At 37.9% G+C, this 20,863-nt stretch overlaps 1 protein-coding gene across 3 annotated transcripts in view; it reads right to left on the bottom strand.

The window, feature by feature from the left end:
* The window catches only part of ERICH3 (glutamate rich 3), a 93,890-nt gene that overhangs the window by 13,586 nt on the left and 59,441 nt on the right, over positions 1-20,863 (bottom strand). For all 3 annotated transcript variants that reach the window (XM_082688131.1, XM_082688132.1, XM_082688133.1), the window contains 3 exons: positions 18,930-19,228; positions 14,444-14,680; positions 4,287-4,733 (listed from right to left, as the gene is read on the bottom strand). In XM_082688131.1, coding sequence (XP_082544257.1) covers positions 4,287-4,733; positions 14,444-14,680; positions 18,930-19,228 — 983 coding nt within the window. The remainder of the gene's footprint in view (positions 1-4,286; positions 4,734-14,443; positions 14,681-18,929; positions 19,229-20,863) is intronic.

Raw genomic sequence — 20,863 nt, forward strand, 5'->3', positions numbered from 1 at the left:
ACCCACTTCACTGGATGCAACACATCTTTTATATCAATTCACCTGATTTGTTGGTGGACTGGACAAAGCCCAATTAAGTGAGACATATAAAATAGAAAGAAAAATATCACCTAATGTTATCAATCTGAAAGGTACAAAGGTACTGACTATAGAACTTAACTACTTTATCCACGGCTATGATCTTAAGTGAAAACAATTCAGATAAAGTTGTATTCGTTGGGACACTATAAAACATCATTAACTGATTGTAATTTTGTAGCCCACACACCTGTTCCTAACATAATCACAGTTCATAATTCAGCACCAAACAAATATGAGAGATAATCTTCTATACATTATCTCGGTCCCCATTTTGACCTAAGGTTCTAATCAGAGATCTAAATAATCTCGGTCCCCATTTTGACCTAAGGTTCTAATCAGAGATCTAAATAAAATAATACACATTTCACTCTTTACCATGCCTTCTGATTGAATGCAGCATGGTCAGCTACATGACCTTCCTCTCAAGCATTAAGTCTGGTTCCGTCCCTCTCACCTGATCCATCTAACAGAAAACTCCATTAAGAAAGAGGAACTAGTCATAACCTCTTTGCTTGGCATCAGGCAAGTCAAGACCTAGTTTACTTTATCTGAAATTTTTTTAGAAATATTTATTCATATAAGGGACTCTGAGACTATTTCTGACCTCTCTTTATCTATTATTTTAAATATTTACACATTTACTGTATCATTTCCTTAAATATACTTAAAAACATCAGCACTCAAGAGTTATAATCTATGCCTCCTTGGTTTTTGATAGCATTAATCTTTCTGCATCATTCTGAATATTTTCCATTTTTTAAGAATCCATTAATGTTTCATTTTCCACTGTACTTTCTTCCCCTCTGCCTCTAGGCCTCCATGACCCAGAAATTTTGTTCTTTTGTGGAAGATGGGCCATAGAACAAATCTATCGGTTCTTGCACAGAAGGCAACATATTTTTAAGAAAATTTGCAAAGTTATAAAATACTAATGCACTAAGTAGAATACTATATATAGTGAATAAGAATAAAATATAGTTACATGTGCTAACATGAAAAGGTACTGAAGACATGGTATTAAGTGAAAAAAAAAGCAAGTGGTAAAACAAAATGTATCATGTTTCCATCTATCTATAAAAAGAATGTATGTATATATATGTAATATATGAATATATTTTTATATATGTATAGAGAAAAATTTTTCTGGAATCAGGTCTAAAAAAAATATTTTCTGCAGATATGACACTGTTGCATGGGAAAGAGTAGAGGTGGGACAAGGAGGACCAGCTTTCTTTTCATTCTCTCTGTTCTGTATTGTTTAAACTTTTCAACCAATCCTATCAAGAGCCTTAATATGTGATCTAGAAATGATACTCTTAGGAACCTAACCTAAGAAAATAATTATAGATTTTAAATTACCTTAGGTCATAAGATATTAGAGTTATATTAATAATAGTGAAAATAGGGAAAAATATAAATATCAATAATAGGGGAATGGTTACCTTATACGAAAACCACAGAATGGGATGACACACAGATATTGAAGATTACATAATAACAAAAAATGCTTATGGTATAACAATGAGGATAAAAAGCAGGATACAACATTTTATAAAAATTATGACAACATGACTTTGTAAGCCCTAAGTTTAGAAATCAAAAAAACTGACCACATATTGAAGGTGATTTTTGTGTGAGCGCTAAACCTATGGGTAATTTTTTAAAAATCTACTCTTCTCTATATTCTGACTGTTATTTCATGTTATGTCATAAGCAGTTAATGAAAAATAAACACTGACAAAGAGACCTGCTACATTTATTAAAGCTTAAAAAGATAAAAAGTCACAAACCTTGCCATCTAGTGTCAAACCTGCCTTAATAAAAAGATAACAAAATGCTTTAGAATTATAGATGTTATCAAGTCAAGAACACAGACTTCCCATAATATGTAAGAAAAATGATAAACCTACACACTTTTCATTTCACACATTCAGAAAAAACCCTCCTCACTTTCTTCCAAGTAACACGATCCTAGTCCAATGTTTCTGTTTATTCCATCCATCACTTAAATACAACCTACACTACATGTGTCTTGCTTTACAAAAAGATGTCTAGGTACACAAGGCCAGGTACACAATCTAGTTTTCTGAAGTGGAAGTTAAAGAAATAACAATGTCACTGTTCCTACTGAACTTCAACATCTCTACCTTTTGAGGGCAGCAGCTTGCCCAGTTGTACAAATTTCCTTGATGGTACATTATACATTCTAGAACTGAACAATGAAATCCATGATCAAAGACTTGAATTATTTTGTAAGTAGTTTTCAAATATATTTTAATGAGGATCTTTACTCATGTATGGAAAAACCTCTTTGAAAATCTCAGAGGTCTTTAATCCCAGGGGAGAAGTTGGCAAACTTCTTCTATAAAGGACCAGAGAATGTATTCTTAGGGCTTTGTGAGCTATCAGAAGGTTTCTGCTGCAACTACTTAATTCTGTCCTTGCAATGCAAGAGCAGCTATTATTAATATGTAAGCCAGTGAGCATAGCTCTGTTCCAATAAAACTTTATTTTCTGACACTGAAATTTGAATTTAATTTTTTTGTGTCACCACATATTATTCTTTTGATTTTTTTCAAACCACCGAAAGACTTTAAAAACAGCATTTTTAAAACGTTCTTAATGCAGAAGGAGAAAAAAAGGCAGTAGACCAGATGGGGCCTGTGGATTGAAGTTTGTCAAGCTGTATATTCTAGAGTTATTTGAATTTGCTACACCCCACTATCTGGAATGCTTTCATCTTCCTCCGTTCAATCTTAAAAATCGTATCTAATGTTTAAAGCCTTCCTCAAAAAAATCCTTCACAAAAACATTCAAGGTGTACTTAACCAAATGGGACTTTCCTTTCTTTTGAAACGCCATAGCATTTGTACCGTCTCTGGCTTTATGAATGATTACTGACCTTTGTCCAATTATTGGTGTGCCACGCCTTCCCCTTAACATGTGATGGGAGGCACCCTCTCTTACATATTTCTTATTGACCATGGTGCCCTGTACATGGTAGAAGGTGAATACTACTGATAATTGAAAGATAACTATTCAACATCCTCAATTCCTAGATGTAGGCCCCAATGGTTTAATAACAGCTTTTAAGGTCCTAAAAAAAAAAAAAAAAAGTTAGAGACATTAAAATATTCATAAGCTTTAAAACAGATGATTTTAGTAATATTAAAATGTGAAAACAGATTTTCGCTTGGAATTGAGAAGAATGCCCACCATTTTGGCAGGGAAGACAGATGAGAGAGAACAGGGGAAGGAGAGGAGTGACAGAACCAAACATCTGGCAGGTATGATCCAGCTGTCCACAGGACACAACTTGGTCCTTTAACTGTACCCTAAAATCAAGGAAGGCATCAGATCTTCCATATCTTGAAAGTCCTGGGACCTGATTATGGTGGGACACTCTTCACTCTTCCCATTCAAAAGGAACTGTCCTGCATACTCACCCAGGGACCACTGGGTCAGGAAGTCACTCAGTTTCAGAGAAGAACTCAAAGTAAAGTTTGGAGTTTTCTATGAGACTGTCATATTTTTATCTAAGTTTAAATTCCTATTGCACAGATACAATAGAAAAATCTTTAAAAACCAGAGCCACTCTGCTTGAATTCAAATCCTAAGAATGCTTCTTAGGAGCTATATAATCTTCACAATTTACTTAACCTCTCTGAGCCACAATTTTGTCACCTGTGAGAAAAAGACATGATGATAAGAGAACCTAACTCAGGGGATACTGGGCAGTTGTAGGGAGTAGATGAGTTAATGTAAGAAGTGTTTAGAACTGGCACATTGTGAGCACCTACCAATGTTAGCTGTGTGTGTGTGTGTGTGTGTGTAGAAAGTACATATATATAGCTAAGAAGAAATAGTATTTCTAGTATTAAGTAACCTCTAAAAAGCCACACATACCCTTGCCTTCAGACATATAATGTGTTTTATTTGATTCTTGAGATAGAATTAACACAAGAAGGAATTTACAGAAAATAGGAAACAAGCTATATAAGATTTATCAACTTTTAAAATGCAATAGAAGGGACACAGCAAGCTGAAACTACATGTATGATTATGTGATGAAGAGAGGAATAAGAAAAAAATTGAATGCCTCTGGCATTATCACAATCGTATTTCCCAAGCTTTGGCAGAAATGCAAGGACCAAATAGCTTCCATGCATGGAACAATGGCAGGTCAACTCAATGGCCATACTTACCATCTTTTTCCACCCTACTGGCACCTGCCTTTTTGTCCTCCACCTTAGCAGTGCTTCCTTCCCAAAGCTCACTCTTATTCTTTTCTTTTTCTTCTGTGGAAAGATGTTCCCTGGACTTCTCAGATAAGCCCTCGGCAATCACTTGCGTTCCTTTCTCTGTTTCTTCTTCAAGAACATTCTCCAAGTGTTCCTCTATGGGCAGAGGCTTGGTCTCTACATCCGCTGTTATAATTTCTTGGTCTTCGATTTCCACTTCTAAATAATCCTCAATTGGAAGTTGGGATTTTCCTGGCTCATCACTTTCACTCAGCTCCTGGGAAGATGAACTCCTGGCCGTTCTGTTTGGACTGTTTCCAGTGTGGGCTCCTCCATCTCCCAGAGCAGACTCGTCACTGCAACTAGAACATGGGTGACTTCTGGAGGAGGAGGATGAAGCAGTCTTTATATCTAAAAAATTAAAATGACATCATTGTTCTTCCATAAAACAACTGGATTAATTGTGGGAATTAGGTTAATAACAATTATACTAAATTTTTAAAAATATAGGTTCATAGATTTACCGTTTTCACGTGTATTGCACATAGCTGTCAAGATAAAGAAAAACCTATGCAATCTGAGTCTCCAGAAGTTTTTCTTTCTTAAAAAAATATTATTTATTTATTTATTTGAGAGAGAATGAGAGTGAGCGAGCATGAGCCAGAGGAAGGAACAGAGGGAGAGGGAGAAGCAGACTCCCCACTGAGCAGGGAGTCAAAGTGGGGCTTCATCCCAGGACCCCGAGATCATGACCTGAGTCAAAGGCAGTCGCTAAACTGACTGAACCATTTAGGCAGCCATCTAGAGGTTTTCAATAGGAAATCACATTTAGCTAAAAACCAACTGTATGTATGTATGTATGTATGTATGTATTTTTGAAAGACATTTTATTGGAAAGCCTTTGTATCTATTTCATTGTAGAAGAAACGGAAGACTCTTACTTGTTCAGTAAGAGTGCTTATTCATTATCATGTTGACTAGCCACAGTATTCTCTGTGCAAAAAACTTAAATTTTTATCTACTGTAATACCAACCTTATCCAGCTAGCAATGTGTACTAGAAAGATCAATGCATTTGGATAATACCAAGACACTTGAAAGATATTCTGAAGGGATGCTTGTGTGTGCGTGTATGTGCATGTGTGGTGTGTGTGTGTGTGTGTGTGGAGGAGGACATGTTGTCTTATTCCAGGTTTCCCCAAAGCAGACGCTGAGGTCAGGGTTCATGTGATATATTAAGGATACGCTCCAGGAGAAACTCTTGCAGATGTAGGTAAAGCAGGGCAGGGAAGGCAAGAGGTCAATCAAGGGAGCTCTTTCAAGCAACATCTCAACCTCAGCTGATCCCACAGGGACCTCTGAGGTCTAAATTATATTAGAATTGTTCCTCTCTTGAGGAAGGAGTCGGGCTTTCATACTCTGCTCCAGTCAGAGGTGGCTACCACCTCCTACCGCCCCCCACCCCCAAGGGAAGGTAAACTCCTTAGACTCTTTGTCTGGGCAAGTGAAGCAGCTCCGAAGCCCAGGGCTGTCCTCTGAAGGAGGAAGAGAGTTGCCAGAGCTGGGAGATGGGACATGGAATCAGTCAGAGGGCTTCTAGAAGATGGAGGCCGTGTGCTGATGGGGTGCTACCGATACATCAACTAGATTGACTAAAACTGGAAATGGTTTCGTACTTACTACCCACAAGCCCTTTCAAAAATCTCCAAGAAAGCCACACACACACTGAATCTCTGGAAGGAAGACGCGCAGCCTGAAAGTCACGGCGTATGCTGGGGCCAGAGAAATACAAACTTGCTTCTGAGTTTTTCACCAACAGATCTGTGTTTACAGTAGTTTTTTATAGACTATATTTTCAAATGAAATAGCCTACACTTAAATGCTGCTTAGCTTTGTTGTTTTCTCTGCTCTGTGTGCTCCTTACTCTTTTCTGTTCTTTATTTCTGTTTGGCAGCTACACAGATGGCTGTAGCAGCTGATACAGACTTTAAGGGAAGAAATACCTGTCTTTCCTCTTATCCTTTCCCTTCACACCCTCCAGCCCAAATGACTCTCCATGACACGGCTTAGAATTTTAAGTATAGTCACAGACACTTATCAGAGTTTCCACAAAGATTTGAGAGATGCTACACGGCAGTAAAGAAACAAACTCTAAAAAGCCTTTAAGCAACAGAACCCCTTCAGTATGATTCCATTTGTTCTTATCTCCCAACCGCTTTGACAGGCACCAGATGACCACTGTCAAAGGAACGCATACCTTAACCACTCATTCTTTATCTCCATTTTATAAAATCTGCCTCTCAGTAGGGAACACAGCAGATCAAGGACGGTTGTTCTCTATCTCATTTGTACCACTTCAGAAACTTGAGGGACGATGATCTCACCCTCTCTTAAGCATCTTACTTTTTTTTTTTAAAGAAAAACAACTCATATTTGCTAGTTGTTCAATCAATAGCTCTCATTAATTGCACAATTAGCTAGAAGGCAATATTATACTTGCTCTGTACTCCCACAAATATTCAAATCTATCCTCTTTAATATTGATTTCATGACTCACTTTTGTCTCTGAGAGTTGTTCACATAATAAGAAAAATGAGCATTCCTCTACCTTTCTTTCATAGCTCCTATTAATTGTGTTACTTTATTTCAAAAGGCTGAAACACACTCTGGTTCATTTTGAGTCAGTCCCTTGGAGAAGAAAGATCAGGAGAATGAACGGCCTTCAAGAGGCAAGGGTACCTGACCTCTCATATAAACTCATTTCAGTTTTCCAATTTCTCTCTAACCTTGCTGTGCAATTTAGTTTCCCTCTCATTTCTTTCTCTCATTTTCATGCAGACACTGGGCAAGACTTTGCCTACAAATAAAAGCTCAAAATGTTTCAGGGCCACGGAATGAGATTTTCATCACTAATTTTATTTATTGTCTTAGAAATGAAGGAAGTTTTGATATAGAAATTTTTGTCTAAAAGAACATTTTACATGAAAGAACTCTGAGGGCACATACTTCATGTTTTTTGTCAGTACGAGGGAAAAAATTATCTTGGAGGTATGTTAGTAAGCAAAGCTGGCTCCCACCCAATTCTGTTTGTCTCTGCATGGCTCCCTTTAGGTACTGAAGCTAAAAGCATCTGTTCTTGATCTTTATGGTAAAGAAATGATGTGCACTGGTTGGTGCGGCACCTTGAGTCCATGCCCTGTGAGGCATTTCTGACTTTCCACCCTGCATTCAGTCAGGCTCCAAACCCTTCACTGTCTTCTCTCTTCGTGTCACTGATAACTGTTCCTTTTTTTTTGCATGACTACTATTTCACACAACATGAGACTGAGAGAAAATAATATGTTCCTCTGTAAGATGAAACTACGTGCTTCAATCATGACGTGGCTGCTGACTAGCTTTGACTTTGGATCTTCCACAAACCCCCCTAAGCCTCTGTTTTCTTGACTGTAAAATGGGACTAATTCTCTCTGTAAGTCTCTCTGTAAGTCTCTGTAAGTCTGCAGAAATTACACAAAATAAAATAATGATTTTTTTATGAATTCCAGTCTTTCCCCCTCTATGGAGTCATACACGTTAAGTATAGTCTAATGCATTTCTTTCTTGTGATTTCACCCTGTGCATTATATGAAGAAAAGTAATTGCAGTGACCATTTGCTGAGGAAAACTAAATAAATAAAAACATGATCATGATTATGTATGCACTTACTGCAAACCAGACATGGAGGTAAGCACTCCATAAATATCTCATTTAATCCCATGGGATAGCTATCTTCTTTTTCTAGATCTAGAAAGTAAGGGGAGCACCTGGATGGCTCAGTTGGTAAGCATTCAACTCTTGGTTTCGTCTCAGGTCATCATCTCAGGGTGATGAGATCGAGTCCCACTTAAAGCTCCTCACCCATCGCAGAGTCAACCTGAGATTCTCTGCCTCTTTCTCTCCACCTGCCCCTTTCCCCTCCACTCACACTCGTTCTCTCTCTCTCAAATAAATTAATTAAATTAATTTAATTTTAAAAGAATGTAAGGCCCAGAGAAGTTAAATAATACCCAATGCCCATTAGCTATAAAGTAGCAAGTTTTGTAAAACATATTTTTTGTAATGACTCACTATAGTAAAACCAAGACTACTCTACTTGCCAAAAGGCCTTCAAACAGAGAGCACCCACTGTCACAGACCTACTATCGCTTCTCTTAACTAACTTCCACTCCAGGATGACAAATGGAAAATAGTCCTCTTATGTGTCAGGCAACGTGCTAGGTTTTAAGGACACAGTAGAGAAAAAAGCAGGCCAGGACCCTGCTTCCACAGAGATTATACACTCTAGCCAGACACTGCCTCCTTTTGCACAAGCACAATAGATCAACTGTACGTGTTCCCTCAGGTGTTTGTTCATTCTCCTCACAGTGACCATGGACAGCTCTCTCGGGAGCTGCTGTTACACTCCTCACTGCTATCAGCAGCTTTATTATCTGTTTTGAACAAACTGTAAGCCCTGATCTTTGTTTTGAATCATTTCTCATCTCCTAGCATAGAGCATGGTTTTACTATAGTTTAAATTCACCGTTTTCTTCATTAGTACCCTGATTTTAACTACTTTGTTTTGGGTTCACTAGCTTGAGGCCCCATGGACACTTTAAGTGCACAAACTCAGTACAAATATGTAAATTCAGTCAAAAACAACTAGCTTTCACCACAACCCAATGGATCTTATGCCCATCCAAACTAATATAGACTGCATCTCTCTCCCATTCTTTGGTCTGAGGGTTCACAACAAAATCTGCGTACATGCTGCTCCTATGGTCTTCAAATTGGCTGTGACACACAAATTTACACCTCCTACTATTACTCATATAAATAGTCCTATCTTGATTATACACAGGAGCTCATAAAAATCTGTTTTTATATTATATCAGATACTGTGGTTTAGTCAATATTTTCATGTACAATAATGCCTAATTAGACAAGTGCTCCATACTCATAAATATTGTAGAGTGAATGTATGTTTAATAAAAATAAAAGTAGAAATCATTAAATTCTAACTATAAACGGTAACTAGTTATTTGTCTTAAGGGAGATCATATGTCCTCACACCAATAATTCATGACTCAATTCATCAATGAGACAAATGTACACATTACTTTGTAAGAATAAATACCTACAGGTAAATGCAGTTCTAGCAGGAGGAGATGAAAAAATTGAAAAAGCTTAAAACTTCTCCCATGACTACCTTTATCTGCACTTTTTTAAACATTAAAATGAATACTTAAAATCCTGAGAATATAATCAAATCCTGTGTCACACTGTGCTGCCTAAGTCCTTTTACATTTATCCACTAAGATTAAGATTTTATTGGGTAGCCCAATAATACCTTTGTTGTATACAAGGCAGATTCAAAACTGTAGAGAAGAACCTCAGAGGAAAGTGTTTTATGTGGACAAAAATGATTCTGTATTTAAAAGTCATGGCTTCCTACTTCAGTAATCAAAATGTGAATAGATTGAGGAATTCTGACTTTTCAGAAAAATTAAAATTTGACAATCATGCAAAAAACCCCAAAATCAGACATATAGATGCTAACCAGAAGGCCATCTACAGGCTTCCCCTAGTCCTCTCTGTTCAAGGAAAAGTCAAGTTACACTGACATCCACCGAATGTGTTTTCATAGCACCTATGATTTCGACATGGAAGGAGCAGTCACCCCTCATGTGCTTCTCATCATTAGTCAGGCCAGGAAATGAAGAGCGAGATTCCTGAAGTCAATAAGTAAATAGAATATTTTTGTGACTCTGGAATTTTAAAAGTCTATAAGTTTCTTCAATATAAATATATACTGACTATAGGGAAAATGGAAAAGGGAAATATTATCTTTATTACTTCAAAAACCATTTGCTTAATTCTTATATTCTATTCTTTGCAATTCTGGGAAGAGATTCTCTCTTTCTCTCTCTCTCTCTCTGAAATCTTTCTCATAAGAAGCTATTGATTCTTGGGGCTCCTGGGTGGCTCAGTGGGTTAAAGCCTCTGCCTTCGGCCCAGGTCATGATCTCAGGGTCCTGGGATCGAGCCCCTCATTGGGCGCTCTGCTCAGCGAGGAACCTGCTTTCCCCCTCTCTGTCTCTGCCTGCCTCTCTGCCTACTTGTGATCTCTGTCAAATAAATAAATAAAATCTTTAAAAAAAAAAAAAAAAGAAGAAGCTATTGATTCTTTACCTCTTACTCAGAAGCATTATCATCCAAACTGTCCGTGAAAGCATAAAAGTATATTCTCAGCGACATGACGCTTTTCCCCTCAACCTTATAACATTCATCCATGACAATATATTTTCAACTAGTGACTTAGTGCCTGGGGTTGCCAACACAAATGCAGAGAAAAGGAAGCTGTCGTTCTTTTTAAACGATGGAAAGTCTTACACGTCATGCCTAAGCCAGGGCGCTCTCTTCGCGGCTCTCGTTCCCTCGGGCTCATCACTCATGGCTACTCAGCGCAGAGCGTTCATCAAGACGGGCCCACGCCATTGTGAGCCGGCACTTTAAATGGGGCTGACTTGTCACCAGAGTGACAGCCTGGGCAATTGTTTGCCCTCTGGGAACAGGTGCAGGCAGGTTCAAATGAAACACGTCCAAATACTAACAGCAAGATTCTTAATCATGTCAGTAAAAAGGATGAACTGGTGTCTCAGACTCAGTGGTCACAATATGCCTCTTACTCTTCTGAAGATGAAATGCTATCTGGCTTTTTAATAGAGTGTTCCAAGGAACCCACTGTGTCATTATCATTTTTAATACATGCTACTTTGTTTGCTGGATGAAATCTCTAATTCAGATACTCTGCATGCTAAAAGGAATGTTTCTGAATAACACGAGGCCAGGTTATCAAAATCAAGGGATGGGAAATAAAAGAGCTGGGAGGTAGAGGAAAGAAAGAGTAATAAGAATGAGATTTTATTTCAAAATAATGGCAAAGTTTTAATGTAAATACCAAAAATGCAAAAGAGCTCTTAATAATATCATTATTGAAGCAACAAAATAAAATAGTTGGCAAATTTAATTTCTGGCTCTTAAATTTCCCATTTGCAGGCTAGATTTTATATGTTCTAGTAGATTTCACTACACACCTCTTCAAAAATATTATATATTCTCTACCCAATAATGCAGCTAACTATATACAATCTTTTCCAATAAAATTCTAAGGTGCTTTTATTCGTGGAGAATAAAAGCATCTTAGTGTTCTTGGTGTTAAAACAATCAAGCAATTGCATAATATTTACAAAATGTCTTTGAGGAAATCACCTCTGTGAAGAGTAACAAAGACAACATACAGTGCTGGCTTTAAGAGTGTAACAATTTTGTGTTATTAACTTGTGTAATTAATTTGATGGGTAAAATTTACCATATGAAACAATAAGAGACAATGAATAAGAGAATAATGAATTACTGAATGATAGTGTTATAAACTAAGGAGCTCAGTGAAAGCTAGCAAGGTAGGACAGGGTCACGGAGGAGGGGTCTCAGCTGGAACTGAGCTCAATGCCTGGGAGTGGACAGGGAAGTCCATCCAGGGAGGAGAAAGGTCAATTGGAGTAAAAGTAGAAAATGTCCATTTATATGTCCTTTCTTCAAAAATAAAAAAAAATAAATAAAAATAAAAAAGACTCTAGAGAAGAAGAGCTCAAGTGCCTCTAAAATGTAGTCTTGAGGAAGGAGAATCCTTTGGGGGTTGGGGGGATTTGCTTTACTTTCAGATAAAGAGATATTTTCTCATTTGGAACATTATTATATTGTTTCTCCAAAATCCAGGCTCTGATGTTGGGTAATGTTTTTATGTCTTGGTTCCACTGCTTTCTGGTTGTATGAGTTCCTTGGAATCCCACCATATCCAAGTTTATGTATTTGTAAAATGGAGATAAAAAAGTACCCGCTTTTCAAGACTGTTTGTTTTATAATTCATATAAAATATTTAACACAGTACTTAGTACAGAGTCTTAATAAACAATACCTTCTGGATCCCTTTCCAAACATAGGATTCCAATTATTTATATGTAAGCAGTATTCAGTGTTAAAGCTTACCTATTCTGTCAGTTATTCAATAATCACAGGTCTAAGTGATTAAAGCTTTCCCTCCAAGGAAGATCCAAGTACTGCCTACATCCCTCTCTGTTTGAACATAAAAATTTATTCTGTTTTAGAAAAAATCCATCTGAACCTATGAAAATAAGATGATTATGTTTCACAAAAATAATCCCAGATGACCAAATATTAAAAAGAATGTGCTGAATCTTCATGAAATCAACACTTGTTAATTCCCCACCATTACTGAAGAAATGAAAAACTGAGTCCCTGTGTTTTGAACCAGTTATATTCACAAGCAAACACATTTAGTTCTTTTCCAGGTTTAAGTCACTCATATAATTTATTCAAAATTTGATTCATGTGATATCACTTTTCCATAGAATTCTTTCACTTTCTCTATGCCATATAAAAATATAAACTTAAATCCAATATTCACATTCAAATTGAGAAAAACCTTATATATTAAGCATGCCTGGAAATATAAAATGCAAGTTTTAAGAGAAATTAGAGAAATGGCCTAGTTTAGACTTTATAAAAAATGTTTCAATGCCTGGCCATTAATTTGAGTGGGTCTTTCAACTATAATAAGAGTGACAGCAAATTTTGTTTTTGAGTTTAGTAATAGCGAACATCATTCTAAATTCCATGGTGCTTTACTCTTTGCTTTGACTGTCAGGAAACTCAGGATTAAATTTTTAGTTCAAGCTTAGTGATGGTCCTACCTATGGTTCCCAGTAAAATTATCTTCTCTTTTACTCTAAACAGTTTCTGTATTTTATTGCCTTTATGTGTGTGCATGAAATTTTAGAATAGGTTTGCTTAAACTATTTCTTGAAGAGAGCATAACTAAAATATTTGCTTTTATGATTACTTGGTTACTGAATTTACTCTTATTTTATATTATTCCAGTATACTACCCTAATTCAAAATTCTGAATTTTATACAATAAAAAATGTTGAGAGGAGGAAAGAATGGGGGAAATGGACAGTAATTTAAGAAGTTGTTATGGGGCGCCTGGGTGGCTCATTCAGTTGGGCATCTACCTTTGGCTCAGGTCATGATCCCAGGGTTCTGGGATGGAGCTCCGCATTCCTGCTCTGAGGGGAGTCTGTTTCTCCCTCTCCCTCTGCCCTCCTCTACCCCTAATTGTGCCCCACCCCCCTGTCAAATAAATAATTAAATCTTTAAAAAAAAAAAAGTCCTCGTAATGTGACCTCATTCTCCAGCCCAAAGCAAACTACAAAGACATACATATCTATAACTAGTAAATACTCCCAATGTACCAGGAGAGATCTCAGATTAACTAAGAATCACATAACTTTGGTCAAACCCTTTTATGGGACAGCAGGAAATTGCTTCCTTCTTTGATTGAACATTATTTCAGGAAACTAAGTTCTTTTAAAAAGTCTTAAAATGCTTGAAATATGCCTCAGATGATAAGGGCAACTTTCTCTACCTGAAAACTTTTCTCTATTTTCTCCATGAATATTCAAAGTCACTTTTGGCTTTGAATATTCACTTTTTGCAGACTGGGAGAGAGCTGCCTTTACCAAGAGAGATAATCCTTCCATGAAACTAAGATGCCAGCACCCTGTGTACAAAGTAAGTGAAGACAAAAAGTGAACTTGGGCAAGAATCTCAAACTTTCCCTTTAACTGAATGGAAGATACTTTTCATTTTTCCAAGGGTATAAAATGGTGTGCACACACATGCATGCACATGGGTGTGTGTATGTGTGTGTCTATATATGTATGTAAGAGGGGATACTTTGGGATTTAGAAAAAAAAAGGAGTAACTTTCTAAGTAAACAGAAGGCATGTCACTACAAGCTTTACTGAGGACTGGTGAAAAATCCCAGCAAACTAAGGAAAGAAGGGATTAAGGAGTGACCCCATAAATTAGGTATTTATGGAAGACTGATCACCATCCCCTGGTTAGGGATCTAGGCTCTAAATGCTCCCTTAAAAAAGGATCATCCCATTAAAGGTAAAGGAAAGTAGTGAGCGCACTTGGTGAACAGCTCATGTCCCATGACCTGGGTAACAACTTGCCTTGTTTATCCTCCTCCAACTCACTGTCAGAGCACCCATCACCTTCATCTTTTAAATTGTCGTCAGCATCTGCTGCCTTTTGTGACGAGGTTTCACTCTCCTTTTCCGGATCTAATTGGTCTTTTTCATCATCTGAGGGTGACTTTGACGTCCCAGTCATTTGGTCATCAGCCTGTCCTTCTTCATTAGCTTTCTCATCTTGTTTCTCCTCATCTACTTCAAAATCTTCTTCATATTCTGAGGGGGAGAAAAATCACACTGTAAGAAGGAAAATAGAATGTCTGATACTTAACCCATTTTACTTTAATGAGAACTTTGACTCCACTACCCTCTCTTCTCTGGGCCTTTCTTTGCTTCTTTTTCACACAATTACTGAACATGGAAAACCAACAGCAAGTGATCAAAGATTAAAATCAGTTACATACACAAGAGCACAAAGGCAGTAAAGTTCCAAATAACGAGTCTAAAACCTAATGAAAGTTCATTTACAAATGGACATCATCATCTACAATAACCAAAATGGAAAAGAGAAGAACTTGATAGAAAACAATAAATTAGAAATAAATTAAAAATGAAGAGAACAGGATTATAATAATGAAAGTTAATTTGGAGACCCAGTGAGGTCATATTTCATATGAAGAATGGTCAAAATATTTGGATATCAAGCTAATGAATAGTGAAGTGGAAAAATTCAATTAATCAAGTCCAAAGGCTCTGAGAAGTAATACTGTGAATAGCACATTCTTTGAGAACCAAATGGACATGAAAAAAAAAGGATTATGAGGGATTCTATACCTAGACCAGAACCCAAATCATATGCATTATTCATCCCTATAGTCAAGGAAATAATTACATTCCAAGAATAAAAAATTCTCATAAAATAGAACATTCCTGTCACAGCCACTAATTTGCTTCATTCCCAACAGAAGTGCAACAAATCCGTACCAGAAAAAGGAAATTGTCACATCAGATAAACTCCAGCTGTCCCTTGTGGTTATAATTTTTCACCTTTCATATTTAATTGTTCCCCTTTTTCCTCCACCCAAAACTAAGAATCTTGAAATGACAACATGCCAAGGATAGAGAGCGCAAAGATTTCATGCAGAACCAATTAAGCAAATAAACAATTATCTCTAAAATAAAATTTATTGGGAAAATAAAGCTTTCCCTATTTTGTGTATTTTAGTTAATAGATATTCTGGCTTCCTTGCCAGTGGTGGGGACCTCTCAGGTAATTACTTAGAGCTATCTACCCTGCCCCAATGAAAGAAACTTAATTTAGAAATGCATGCCCTGTGCATGTGAAGAAAGCTCTGCTAATGCAGGGGTTGTATGAGGGAGATGTAAGGGGAAAGTGAAATCAGAAACTGTAACAAAGAAAGGCAAACAAAGAGAATTCGTCACAAGGAGGTTTTCATGAAAGAGATTCAATATGGGGAATGTGAAAGGTGAAATATTATCAGCAAAACAAAATTATAAATAAGAAGATGAAAAGTGTGGTTTATATCATATGAAACAAACAGGGAATACTAATAAAAACCAGTATTTTTCTCCAACTATTTCAGGCCAAATGATAGGATAGTTCTCACTTAACCCAGTCACTGTCGATCAATAAACCTTTCATGAGACCCTTTAATGTAGAAAAGGTAAAATTGCAAGGTAAGAGACACGACAATAACACAACCCCTGCCACCAAGGAATCCCCAATTTTTGTGGAGGAAATGAGATGCAAGTACAGAAGAGATATGGGACTCATAGTCGTTTTTATACACGGTCCTCTGGACACTGAGTGTTCTTGCTATGGGTTTTCACACAGGACTCCTGACTAATTATGTGAAATAGTGTCAAATGGTTGGAATGGAATAAAAAAAAAGGGCAGAAAATCATTTGGAGATCATGGAAGACTTCACGAAAGGAGGAGTTTAGGTTAGCCACAGAACACACGTGTGCATGCGCACACCCAGTCACGACAGAGAAACACATGCATCTGTCACTTTACAGATACTTGCTGCTGGTCACAGGATAAGCAGGGGCCAAAAAAACATGAGTGACCTGCTATAATTCCATCAACAGTGTCACATAGTGGTGACGTATGAGGGTTTTAGAGGCAGGCCGACATGTGCCCAAGTCCACGTGAAAACACTTGCTAAGTGTGTGACCTTACACAATCTGCACATCTTCAAGGTTCCGTTTCTTCATTCGTGACATGGTAGTGCCTGCCTCACAAAGCAGTGGTGACTATTAAAGCAAGAAGCCCTGTAACAAGGCTGCACTGGTGTCTTCATCAGAGAAGCATCTGCCTTTGGCTCAGGTCATGATCTCGGGGTCCTGGGGTCGAGCCCCATGTCAGGCTCCCTGCTCGGTGGAGAGCCTGCTTCTCCTTCTCCCCCCAACTTATGTGCTCTCCCTATCTCTCAAATAAATTAAATCTTTTTAAAAATGTAATGGAGGCCCCTGATTAAAACTGGAGAAGTACAAGTGTCCACAATTAAGACACAATTACACTTATATTATTGAAGCCGAGCATAAAATTGAAGTAACATGTAGTGAACCAGAACAGTCCACACATCCTCTTTTGCAGGAGCTTCTGTGCTTTCTCTCAAAGTACGAAATTCCAGGCTGCCCTTGTTTGCTCTACCCACCGCGGTCATCGCACGTATCACCCCTCCATTCACCAAGAGCATGTGATCAGCACAAGAGCTCAGAGCCGCCTCCTTTGTGGTATCTTCTCCATACGGGTGAGCTGGCGGCATGTTTTCTGGATCCCTTTTCATAATTCCTTCTGTTTCTCCTATCTCATCTTCCTTCTTCCAAGGAATTTAATTAGCTTGTTGTTTACCATCCCCACTAATGAGGAAGGGAGTTGACGTGAGGTCAACATCAATCCAGCTGCAACCCTTTCTCACTGACCTCCACTCAAGTTTCTTTCTGCCCTTTCCCATCAGTGGATGCCTGTAGAGAGCTGAAGCCTGGTTGCCTCTGTTTCTCCTCCTCCTCCTCCCACTCCTCCTCCTCCTTCTTTCCTTTTTAAAATCCATTAACTAGCCAACCCAGAAGAAAGATCTTGGGGAAAGCTATAGCATAGGCATAAAGTTCATACTCCCAACACTGGCCATGTTGGTTTAAGGAAAAAAAAAAAGAAGAAGAAGAATATTAATCCTCTCCTGAGCATGGCTTTAATAAACCTACACATCTTGAAAGTTAAAACACATAAAAACATGTCTGATTTGTTCATCTCTGTGCTACTGCTATTGCCATAGATAGTTTTAAATCCTCAGTCTAAGATAATAAAGACTAGAACGGATCACAGAGAGAGATAAACTGGGTCAAAGTGTTACAAGGGAAATCTTTTTTAAGATGATCACATTCTTTCAGTAATAAACAAAGTCCAGTGCTATAATAGCTTTGTAAGTCTTCTCTCGAGTTTCTGAAACCCTTGGGCACCAGGAAGATGAGATGAGGAGGAGGAACCTAGGATCTGCCCCTTTCCCAATGCCGGTTCTTCCACAGGTCATCCCAGCCCACGGCTAATGCTCCTCTAATCCCAGCTCTGTCTCCTTGCTGTAAGCGGGACACACCGGTGGCTCTCCCTTTCTGACTCTGGTTACCACAACCAGGTAACATTGAGGACAACTTGTGCAAAATAGGAGGTAGTACAGTGTGGGAAGTCTGGGTGTGGGAATTAGACAAGCCTATGTATTGGAGTGTGGCAGAGTATGTGGGCCCAGAATATGCCACTTTGGCATCAGGGTTATATTGAGCTGAAGGCAACTGAGAAGTAGCAGGTTCAAGAAGAGCTCTCTGCCCTCTGCCTATTTGCCTAAAAGCAGGACATAAACTTGTGAAGGTTTATCCAGGAAGGACAGAAGTTAATCAAAGAAGACAACTCTACACCCTTATCAGTCCAGAAAAAAGCCCCCGAGGAATCAGCATCAAAAACCTCACTGAAAACAGCCTTTATCTAGCATTAATTTTGCCATATATTGCTTTCCCATAATTTGCTGTCCCAGAAACTCAGTGCTTTATCTGCTCTAGGACCCCGAGCCTATATCAACTGTTTTTACTTATGGCATATTCCTATTACTATATAAGCATATTGTGCCTACCGAATCCCAAGCATCAATATCACCAAAGCAAGTATATTCAAATTCTAAAGAAAAAAAAAAAAAAAAAGTAAAATTCTCTTTGGTCAACCAAGTCTCTCTGTGCAGAAGTGAATAGAGCTTCTGGCTCATGCAGACAGAAATTCCCCTCCTGCCCCTGCAAACACCCTCCCTTCTCCCGAATGAGGCCTGCCCTCCTCTGAGGTGGGTGACACAGACTCCATGCAAAGCAGAGAGGGAATGTGGTCAGGGATACCTCCGTGTAACAGAGCTGCCTGAACACTGTAATGGTGGGTTTTGTTGCACATTTCCACAAGGGCGTTTTAAAGACTGAAGCAAAACAACAATAACAACAACAAAAAGAACTTTGTAGAATCCATTACCGTATTTAAATATATTTTCCTGGGCATCCTCCCAAGCTTCTTGTCCTGGTTTTTCTTTAAGTTCCATTTCTTCCACAGCTGTCCTCACTTCCACAATCCCTGTTTTTTCTTCTTGAGCTGAAAAAATGACTGAAGTGGCTTTGTTCCCCTCCATCTCACTCCTTCTTGGTATCATGTGCCCTCTGCCCTTCCTCAGTTTCCCCTCACCCTTCTTCAGTTCTTCTCTTTTCTCAACACTCTTCTCTTTCCTGGGTTTTGGTGAAGTTGGATTTTTGTCAAGGCCCATTGCAATAATGCACCTATGAAAAAAATAGATACACATAAGGTACTTATTAACTTTTATATATAACACAATGGAACCTCTAAGTTTTTTAAATCACTTCTTTCTTATTCCAGTAAGAATATTATAAGACATATTTTATTATAATACACATAGTTCATAGTTCTCATTCATACCAAATTTTTATAAATGAACACAACTATTAACAACTTTACCCACAGTAATAAAAAAGAAAACAACTTAACAATTAAGAACAGTTGTCTCAAACTAAAACTTGTGCCTTTAAAGCATGTGTTTAGCCTTATTACAGAGTCCAATAAGCATATCATTCAAGTTCTTAAATGAGAATTATGTGATAAAAGAACATTCAGGTATATAAACAGGGAAGCTGAGATAAAAATAATCAGAAGAAAGGTGCCATTCAGTCTTAGATAATTTGTTATTCCAACAACACAACAACAAAAGACTTATATACAAGGTGGACTCTAAATAAATATGATTGATTTTTTAAGAAACATATACACTCCAATGTTGTTGTGTCCTTTAAGTAAACACCTCGTAGAGCTTGCATGCTTATTTTAATAGAACTGTCATCACTGTTTTTAGAATGGCCTTTTGAAGCCTGTACAACAATCTTTTGGTGACTTTTCCTGGCAATAAGCTTTTATTCTTTGGAGATGGCAACAATTTGTAGAGGTCATGAAGTCATTCCAAGTCAAATCTGGTGAAACAAGCAGGTGATCTGAATGCATTAAGACATTAAAAAATACTTTAAAGATCAGTTATAACAAAGTAACATGAATAAATCCTTCAGTAGCTTTTTTCCTTATCTCTCAAGTTAATATTGAAATAAAAACTCCAATGATGATAACACTACAGATGTTAATGAAAATATGATTATGGTCATAGTAAGGTTATTGAGCATTCCCTCTGTGCCAAGGTCTTTGCTGGGTACTGTATATCCATTATCTTACAGGATTCATTACCCTACCCAGGATGATACATTAAGAACTATCACCACAATTGACAAATGAGGAAACTGAGGCTGGAGGCCTCCATGACTTGCCCAAGCTCACTGAGCAGGTTAGGGATGGCGCTGGTCCCTGGGTCAGGATTGCTAGATTCCATCCCCTCACAATGAGGTACAAAGATATTGTTAGATTACAGGTGTAGCCCTTCCAGAAGGACGGCCCCACAAGACAGATGTTACACTGCAGGGCTTCCCACCAGGGAAAGTGTTCACACTCCACCAGAAACGAGCACAATCTGGAGAAGTTTGCACCAAGGCCTAGAGGTGATCTGGGACCTGAGAAAGCTGCCTGGTGATTGTCAACCTCCCCCAGCCTCCTCCTCTAGAACCACCTGGGTCTCCTTCCCTACAGGACTTACTGGAAAACGGAATCAATAGAGTGCACAGGTGAAAACGAATCCAAATGTAGTCAAGATGTGTCCATCCAGGAAGAACAGAAATAATATGTAAAATATGAAAACCACCTCCGCGTGAATCAGATCCAATGGTAACTTCTTGAGCTAAAGATGTCACTGAATTTCAGCCATCCCCAGTCTAGAAGCAGCATAGGAATCAATTCTCCCAGCTTATGAGAACTTAGTTATATCACTTATCTTTTCAATATCTCCCCATAAAATAAAGCTA

This window comes from Mustela nivalis (assembly GCF_964662115.1).
Source record: "Mustela nivalis genome assembly, chromosome: 10".
In the NCBI taxonomy this organism is placed as follows: Eukaryota; Metazoa; Chordata; class Mammalia; order Carnivora; family Mustelidae; genus Mustela; species Mustela nivalis.